The sequence below is a fragment of the Brassica oleracea genome, chromosome C3 (genome assembly GCF_000695525.1).
Source record: "Brassica oleracea var. oleracea cultivar TO1000 chromosome C3, BOL, whole genome shotgun sequence".
Lineage (NCBI taxonomy): Eukaryota > Viridiplantae > Streptophyta > Magnoliopsida > Brassicales > Brassicaceae > Brassica > Brassica oleracea.
Window position 1 is genome coordinate 4545611 of NC_027750.1, and position 8732 is coordinate 4554342.

Consider the following 8732-nt stretch of genomic DNA (forward strand, 5'->3'; position numbering starts at 1 on the left):
ATGACCTTTTCTCGACAACATAAAAAGTTATTCAAATTAGAATATATCATTTTCTTAATATTTCTTAGATTTTGCATGTTTTATCCATCCGGAAACTTTTTTGTCTTATGAATCTCAATTTCAATTTACACCCTTTCGTTCACGTCATTTACTCTTTTTCAGTCATGACACATTCATACCTTCGGTCAAGGAACATTCGTCCACCCCTTGGAACAAGTTCATACCTCTTGAATCACATCATGTTTGCATCCCTTAGTTTATAACGTGTTCGTACCTCTTAGGTTATGAATCGTTCGTACTTTTTCGTTGACGACCCAACCGTCTAACGTAAACTATACATTTTTTATTTAAAAAGATTTTTATGTTTAGTAAGAGATTTTATTTATTTATTATAAATTGATATAACTTAAAATTTTAGAGTAACTTACCTAAAATAATAAAAAATATATAATTTTATTAGTATTGATGTATTTGTATTTTAGTTGTAATTTTAAATTATAGAATATACATTTTTAATATTATCTACAAGTAAATATAAACACATATGTTCTACGTTTTGACATGATAATTTTTGAAATTAAAATTATTTATTTATATAATATATAAATTATAATATGATATATTTATTTATAAAAATGAGTTCCCACGCGATATCTCGTGGGTTCCTTACCTAGTTGTTACAAAACAATTCCTGATTTATGTAAAGACAGACTCAACACTCAACAGAGTCAACTAGCAAAAAATCTTTGTGTAGAATAATACATCAAACCTAGAATATAAGGATAGCATAATATATTCTTAAATAATATATCAAATTTAAGAATATTCGATAAAAGTGGAATGATATAGAGAAGATTAGCATGTTTCCTGCACAAATAGAAAAATATAATTTAGATACGTCGGAGTCAACATTGCCACAAAATTAGTGACTAATCAGTTTTCTCCATAGATAAGATTAAAAAGTGATTGGCAGACCAGGAGGAGATGGAATGGTTGGTTGAGGAAACAAAAAACGTTAACATCAGTCAATAAATAACACATGAGTTACTTTTTTTTTTTTCCTTTTCTCACGCATGGATTGATTTTGACATAGAATTTGTCTTGTTGCTATATTTGCAACTTGTACCGACAGTGTTTATTTTCTTTGACTTTTTTTTCTTAACCATTACAATTTCTAAAAAATATTTTCCATTTTCAAAATAATATATAAAAATAAATATTGAATTTGTAGGAAAAATCAGTAACATATTCTATAAAAAATATTATATTGAATTTGGTGTAATGTATAAAACAACGAAAAGAAGAAAAATAAAAGTTGATGAAATTAAAAAAAAAAGTAATAAGGAAAGGGAGAGAAGTGATTGATTGTATGTTTGGCGCGTATATTAACCACCACCGGCAAAACACCCACAAAAGAGGCGATCACGCTTAAAGAACCGATCAACACTATACCTATCCCTTCAGCTACACATTACCAAAAAAAAAAAGCTTTAGGCAAAGAGATCAAGCGACTGAGAGTGTTGTGAAGACAGAACCAAACCACGATCTGTACTTTTTTTTTTGTCTCTTTCTCCAAATAAAAACAAAAAACAAAATTTCCTTCCGGACACTCCCATTTGATCGGAGATCAACAATTGATTTGTTCTGTTCGCCACGAGAAAGAAACAATGGAACAGCAGGGTGGCACCGACGAAGAAGGATCGCGGTCGGATCCAGGAACCGAAACTGGTATTGAAGGTAACGTTTAATGATGGGGGTTTCCTCTATCACTTTCTCTTCCTGTTAATGCTTTGATTTGTTGAGAATTATTTTTTAAAAAATGCGGGTGTATGTAGCTTCGATGTCGCGGTTAGGGTTGCGAGGCGGAGGAAATGAATCGTACCCGGAGAGACCCGATGAGCCAGATTGTGTCTATTACTTACGAACCGGTGTTTGCGGGTACGGGTCTAGATGTCAGTTCAATCACCCACCAAACCGTCCACCGGTAATAAATTCTCTGTCTGTCTGTTTTGATAAAGTTATGGCCTTTTGTCTGCTTGATGTGTTTCGATTTTTGATTCAAAATTTTAGGTCTTGGGAGGTCTCAGAGCAGAAGCTGGAGAGTTCCCAGAGAGAATGGAACAACCCGTGTGTCAGGTATATTTTCCATATATCATTTTATACGATTGAGATTACGTAGAGATTAATAGGCCATAAGCCTTAATCTCTCAATAGTGTGTGAATATAAACTCTTTATCATGAGTTTCAATGGGACATGAGTAATATATATTGGACATGGACCACTTGCACTCACTGTTATTTTAGGTTGAAGTCCAGGAAACTTAACACATGCAATACACCTATGCTTCTCAATAGAACATTCTCTAGTGTAGCCAATTCTCACTTGTTATGCTTTATTTGCGCAGCATTTTATGAGAACGGGAGAATGTAAGTTTGGTGCTTCTTGCAAGTATCACCATCCTAGACAAGGAGGAGGAGGAGGAGGAGGAGATTCTGTTACTAGTCCTATCTCATTTAATCACATGGGATTCCCATTACGTCCGGTTTGTTCAATCTCTCTCTCTCTCTCTCTCTAGTCTAGGTTATATACTTATATCAGTCTTGTCTTATGTTTCATCCTTGAGGGAAAAAGAAATGTTTCTTATTAATGGACTTCACAGGGTGAGAAAGAATGTCCCTATTACATGAGAACCGGCCAGTGTAAATTCGGTTCCACCTGTAAATTTCACCATCCTGTTCCTCCTGGTGATCAAGTTCCATCGCAGCAGCAGTTATCAACTGGTCCAGCTATTTATCCACCGCTTCAGTCTCAACCATCGCAGCAATTCGGAGTAGTTGTACCAAGACCTCAGCTTTTGCCAGGCTCATATGTCCAAAACCCTTACGGTACTTACAGCCAAATGGTTCTTCCTCCCGGCATGGTTTCATACTCTGGCTGGAACCCTTACCAGGTAATGTTGCTCTTTTTATTTGTACACTTTTCTTTCTCTTTAATCTTAACGAAGCCTTGTTCCATTTTTATTTAAAGCCTTCTGTGAGTGCAATACCTTCTCCTGGGACTCAACCGTCTATGGGACCAAGCTCTGTTTATGGAACTACACCGTTATCTCCTTCAGCTCCTGCTTATCAATCTGGTCCATCTTCAAACAAGGAACACTCTTTTCCTCAGCGACCTGGACAACCTGAGTGTACCTACTTTATGAAAACAGGAGATTGTAAGTTCGGAACCTCTTGCAGATACCATCATCCTATGGAAGCAGCAGCATCGCCCAAGGGAGTTGCTCTCAGCAATATTGGCCTCCCACTTCGTCCTGTAAGTCTCACTCATTGGCCAAAGCATCTGTGCATATATTAGCTTTACGCCTTGAGTTATTGTCATGGAACTAGAGTTATTTGGTAATGAATCAATGATGAATTCCGTATAGAAACTCTGTTTCTTGATTTAATTACCGGAAACAACTAAGTGGTACGTCTCTCATGATCACTGACAGTTCATTCTACTTTCACGTATACAATAATGCATGTCATAACAAATAAAAAAGCTAATAATAAATATCATTTTGCAGGGCACGGCACCATGCAGCCACTTTGCGCAACATGGGATTTGCAAGCTTGGGCCTGCATGCAAATTTGACCACTCCATGACCTCTTCTTTGAATGACCAAGGCACAGAGCTTCACTCTTCGAGCTCCATTAAACCCACAACCACAACTAGTGGTGGTGGCTCAGAAACTACTGGTGCTGCTGGAGTCTCTTCGTCTTCTTCTATGACCGTTGGTGTAAGCCATTCCGAGCCTACTGAGCGCAAAGATGGTGACTCAGTTAGCATTGAGGTTAAGACTTCAAGTTAAAAGAGACAAAACTCAAAAGGAGAGAAGAGAACCTCACTCTACTCTTCTTAGAATTTGTCTCTCTATCTCTCTCAACTTCTTCTTTTCTATCAAACTTTCATGAGCTCATGAACATGTAGAGATTTTTTTCTGGGGTGGAGAGACAACAACAAGAAGCAAAAGCAGAGAGAGACGAAAGCAGCTCTAGTTTTTTTTTTTGTGTTATGTCTCTCCTCTTATGTCTCTCTTACCAAGTTCATAAGATTCCTTCACACTGTCATCTCTGTTTATCTCTTTTTTCTTTTAACTTTCCGGATTGATTATTGTTAATAAATGGAATTATATATTCACGAAGATCCCTTGTTAGTTTATAGAATATGGAAATTAAGAATCAGATTTTTCTTATTGGTTGCGTTTGTTTTCAAATTTACATGTTAGATAATTGTGTAAATCTCATGTTATTTTCAATTGAATACATATTTTTTTCGTTTCTTTTAAACCTTTTTAAAAATAATTGTAAATTTTCTTTTCATGCATAAGAGGAACTTGAATGTGTAAATTTGTTTAACTTTGTATTTGCAATTTGTACAGAATATTTGACCAAATATAATATCTACATTAATAAGACTATTTTTTCATTTCTAATGGTAAGCAAAATTAATATGTTGAATAGTAAATGCAAACGCAATAATAGCACAACCTGATTCCAGTTGTTTTTGGAACAGCATTATGGAAGAGAAAGAGCATGAAAGGTAGAACAGAGCAGATCTCGGGATCACTGTTAATGTGGAAGTAGATGTCAGTAATTCTCGTACTTCGTTCTTTGTGTTGGTGATTTATCATGTGCATGTAGCTTTTTCGTTGCGTCTAGTTTTACTCAAACAACAGAAAAATCATAATCATGGGTTTGGTCACTGAAACATCACAACAAAAGCTTTCAACAACCCAAAAACTACTACTAATCATTAAATGCTTTTTCTCTGAGTTACAAACGATCTACCATAATTAAGTCTGTACAAAGATGTAAACTTGCTTTTATACATACGAGTTACGGTAGACTTAGTTAAGTACATTACATATATACACATATGTAAGCTTGTGTTTGATATATATAACTGCTTTGATTGGGTCTGATGATTTAACAAATAAAGTGAATTTGGTCAGCATTGGAAAGGGGACTAATCGAGTTCTATGAAAGAAAGTCAAAACCTTAAGCAGATTTAAGAAGAAGAAAAGAGTTGTGATGTTGACAAAAGTTAAGGCAAAAGGAGGGAGACATGAAACAGTGATTGTGCAGTTAAAGACCAAACAAGTCATGACCAAAACACATGTCCAAAGACCAAAAACACCATCATGCTACTTCACTAAAAGTCCATCTCACTTTAGTTATACTACTTTTAACAAACATGCAAAATTTTATGCCAAATCCCGTATCTTTAATCTTAATATTTTTTTCCATCATATGTATATCTTATATTCTTACTAATGCCAAATTTACAATTGTCATGAAAGTTTATATAACCGAACGTATTTACTTCTAGTCAAATATCCTTTTTGAGTAATTAATTTGATTTCATTATTATACACACAACATCTTTATATACCTAATGAGTGTGTTGGAAGAAGCATGGACAAAAAAAAAGGTCTTTAATACAACTCGCAATAACACCTTTTGCTAATCAAAACCATAACTCTTTTTTTCTTTTCAAAGCCACAACTTAAAAATTACAAAAAGAAAAAGAAAGAAAAACAAAACATCACGGTAAGCTATAACCAACCTTATGGTGCAGGTGCATGATACAATAAGCAGAATATATATATATATATAAAGTCCATAACATGCTGTTAACAAAATGCAAATTCTCATGGAATAACGTAACTACTTATTATATTATTACATAAATATGAAAATAAAACAGAAATATCAAAAAGAATGTTCTATTTCTAATAGAGCGAGTAGAAGCCTGTAGTGTCTGAAACATCTCCAAAAGCAGCGACAGAAGAAGAAGACGCAGAAGAGAAATCTTGCGGCTCCATTGACATTGAAGCGGCAGCACCATAGTTAGTAATCATGGCAGAAAGATCACACGAACCAAACTCGTGATGATTCATCATATCACCATCTTCAAAGGAACTATTATTAAACCCTCCGTATGAGTCAGAGGCCTTGCTTGCAGGAGTTGTGAAATCAGCTCCGGTTTGACTTTGGGTAGTGGTGGTTTCCAAAGGTGGTTTAAGGCAATGGTTTGGGACAATGCAGTCCAAGTAACCCGAGTTGTTACTGGAGTTACTTCCATCGAAAGAAAAGAAGTTGTGTTCTTCGTCTAGTGAAGAAGATAACGAGCCGTTAGAAGACGAGTTTTGAGGACTAGAGCAAAACGCTTGAATATATGCGTTTTGATGACGAACGGGAGTTTTGAAAGAAACGGTGGGTATATGTTTAGGTTGCTGATGGTGATGATAGTTTTGATAATGAGGATGGTGATCAATGACAAACTGTGGAGAAGAGTTTGGTAAGAAAGATTGGTTGTTGTTGTAAGGAGAGACAATGAGAGAGTGGAGATTAGGGTTTGTGAGGATGGTGTGAACATCAGTTGGAGTGTAGGCGAAGTTAGTTCGACCTTGAGTGCCTCTCATCGAAAGAGCTGCTCTATCGTAGGCAAGAGCGGCTTCATGAGCAGTGTCAAAAGTGCCAAGCCAGTGACGTTCTTTGGTGGTTGGATCTCTTATCTCAGCTGCGTAACGACCCCATGGACGTCTCCTGACTCCTAGGAACCTCCCTGGCTCTGCTTGCTTTGATCTCCGGCCTCGTCTCTCTCCGGTTGTGGTCGTTGTGGTGGTGGCTGTGTTCTGGTTGATTATAGCAAACCCCATTTGAGTTTGGGATGTTTCATAGGGCTTAATATGATCTAAGGTTTTGGAAGTTGACATGATGATGAAGAAATGGATTTTTTGAAGGGAGCCTTCTTTTAGGGTTTTGGTTGAAGAGGTGTTATGATGAATTAAGTTTTTTTTTTTTTTTTTTGCTTTGGTTCTAAGGTGATGGGTGTTGTTTGGGAATGGAAGTGAAGTGATGTTATAAATAGAGAGACAGTGAACTTGATAGAGAGACTTCACTTTTGATTCAACTGCTTTTAGACTACCTCTTTTTTTTTCTCCTTTTCCGAAGATATTTTATTTAGGCGTCAACAGAAATAAATTAACGTTGGAACATTGGTTAGATTTCTATAAGATGTAAACAAATTCTAAACAGCTTAATTGCATGGTTTTATTAATCCGTTTTCTTGCCATTATAGTTCACCGGTCAGAGTCTTAACTTTTGACTGTGTACGTACAGTGTATATATATGTGCATTGCGTACGGATGGCTACTTATGAAAGCCTAAGAAGGAGGCCAAAAATCATTGTAACTGAGCACCTCCAAGGGGTTCTACCCATTTAAATTCTAAATATAAATATGTATATATTGTATATATGTATGTAATTACGGTAGGGGTTCTATACTATTTAGCGAACTCCACAATTACATACATATATACGATATATATATACATATATTCATATTTAGAACTCCAATGGGTAGAACCCTCGTTGGATGTGCTTCAATGCAAAATTTGGAATGCCACCGTATGATTTAGAGAAAATAATAAGAATATATTTAGAAAATATTTGTTAAAAAACACTCTGTGATGTATATATTACATCATGCTATTTGAATATTTTATTTCACTATAATGAAGCTAATTAAGCAACTCAAATAATCTGCTTAGAGGTCACGTGCAATGTGCATGATAACCCTACATATATATCACTAGGTGATAATCCGCGCCCTGCGCGGAATGAGTGATTAAAAGAGATTATTACTTTTAATATATAGATATTATAAAGTAAAAATATATAGTCACAAATATTAGATATAAAAAAAATTGAACGAAATTATGCGGATTTATATACCGTAATGGGTTAGGTGTAATTGAAGTATATTATATGGAAATAAATCTTTAAGCGTAAGCAAATATTTAAATAAATTTATTATAAGTTTAAGATAAAACAACACATAGGAATATAATTATTACTTTCATAATAAAAATTATGATAATATGAAATGAAACATATGTAATAGAATAATAAAATACAAAAGCAACAAATTATAAAGAAACAAATAAAAAAACTAATAAAACCACAATTACTAATGTGAAAAATGTCTTTAAAACTCTAGGTTTGCAATCCTAGAAAGAGAAATAACAAAGAACTCAAGGCTACGTATTTATATATGTTAAATTAATCTTCTGAAATCAATCTCACCCTAATTATATAAAATATTCACTAATTTTTATCACAAAATTTGCGCTTTAATCTTCTTCAAAAGCTTGCCTTAATACACGATAATAATAAATCAAAAAAGATCAAATTAGGTAAATACTATCATACACAAATGATGTAATCAATTCACTTTATTTTTAAACACTTGTAACGATATCACCTTCGATTTCGGGATGATATTTAAACAACAAAATCATGTGATATAATTTTTAAAATCTGAATACATAATCTAACTTTCTTTATATAGAAATGTAATTGCAGATGAATGCTTAATGATTATAAAAACCCAATCAATTAAAATTAAGAATTGATATGTAATTTAATTTGTCCAAGCAGAATAATCTAACTTTCTTTATATACAACCGTAATTGCCGGTAAATACTTAATGACTTTAAAAAGACAATCAATGAAATTTTTGAATTGATATCTAATTTAATTTGTCCAAGCGGGCTAATGAATTTTTCAAATTCAACATAATAACATACGTAGCTAACCGGTCAAGGTTATAGCTTAATACATATTTTGATATATTCAATATAACTATACCTATAATGAGTTTATATATGTGAGGTTGATATAA

At 34.0% G+C, this 8732-nt stretch overlaps 2 protein-coding genes across 2 annotated transcripts; one reads left to right on the forward strand and one right to left on the reverse strand.

The window, feature by feature from the left end:
- The first annotated feature begins 1368 nt into the window (after window positions 1-1368).
- On the forward strand, window positions 1369-4180 carry LOC106328865 (zinc finger CCCH domain-containing protein 58-like). Its single transcript, XM_013767396.1, has 7 exons — window positions 1369-1737; window positions 1836-1984; window positions 2071-2136; window positions 2406-2543; window positions 2661-2951; window positions 3029-3313; window positions 3567-4180. Exons 1-7 carry the CDS (start codon window positions 1668-1670, stop codon window positions 3849-3851), a joined length of 1284 nt encoding a protein of 427 aa, XP_013622850.1. The 5' UTR covers window positions 1369-1667; the 3' UTR covers window positions 3852-4180.
- Window positions 4181-5774: 1594 nt separating this feature from the next.
- On the reverse strand, window positions 5775-6847 carry LOC106334016 (ethylene-responsive transcription factor ERF086-like). Its single transcript, XM_013772385.1, has one exon. The coding sequence runs from the start codon at window positions 6759-6761 to the stop codon at window positions 5775-5777; it is 987 nt and encodes a 328-aa protein (XP_013627839.1). The 5' UTR covers window positions 6762-6847.
- Between the last annotated feature and the right edge of the window lie 1885 nt (window positions 6848-8732).

Coding starts and splice junctions, on each gene's coding strand:
- LOC106328865 (XM_013767396.1), top strand. CDS start 1,668: ATGGAACAGCAGGGTGGCACCGACGAAGAAGGATCGCGGTCGGATCCA. Junction 2,952..3,028: donor CTGGCTGGAACCCTTACCAG/GTAATGTTGCTC, acceptor TTTTATTTAAAG/CCTTCTGTGAGTGCAATACC. Junction 3,314..3,566: donor TTGGCCTCCCACTTCGTCCT/GTAAGTCTCACT, acceptor ATCATTTTGCAG/GGCACGGCACCATGCAGCCA.
- LOC106334016 (XM_013772385.1), bottom strand. CDS start 6,761: ATGTCAACTTCCAAAACCTTAGATCATATTAAGCCCTATGAAACATCC.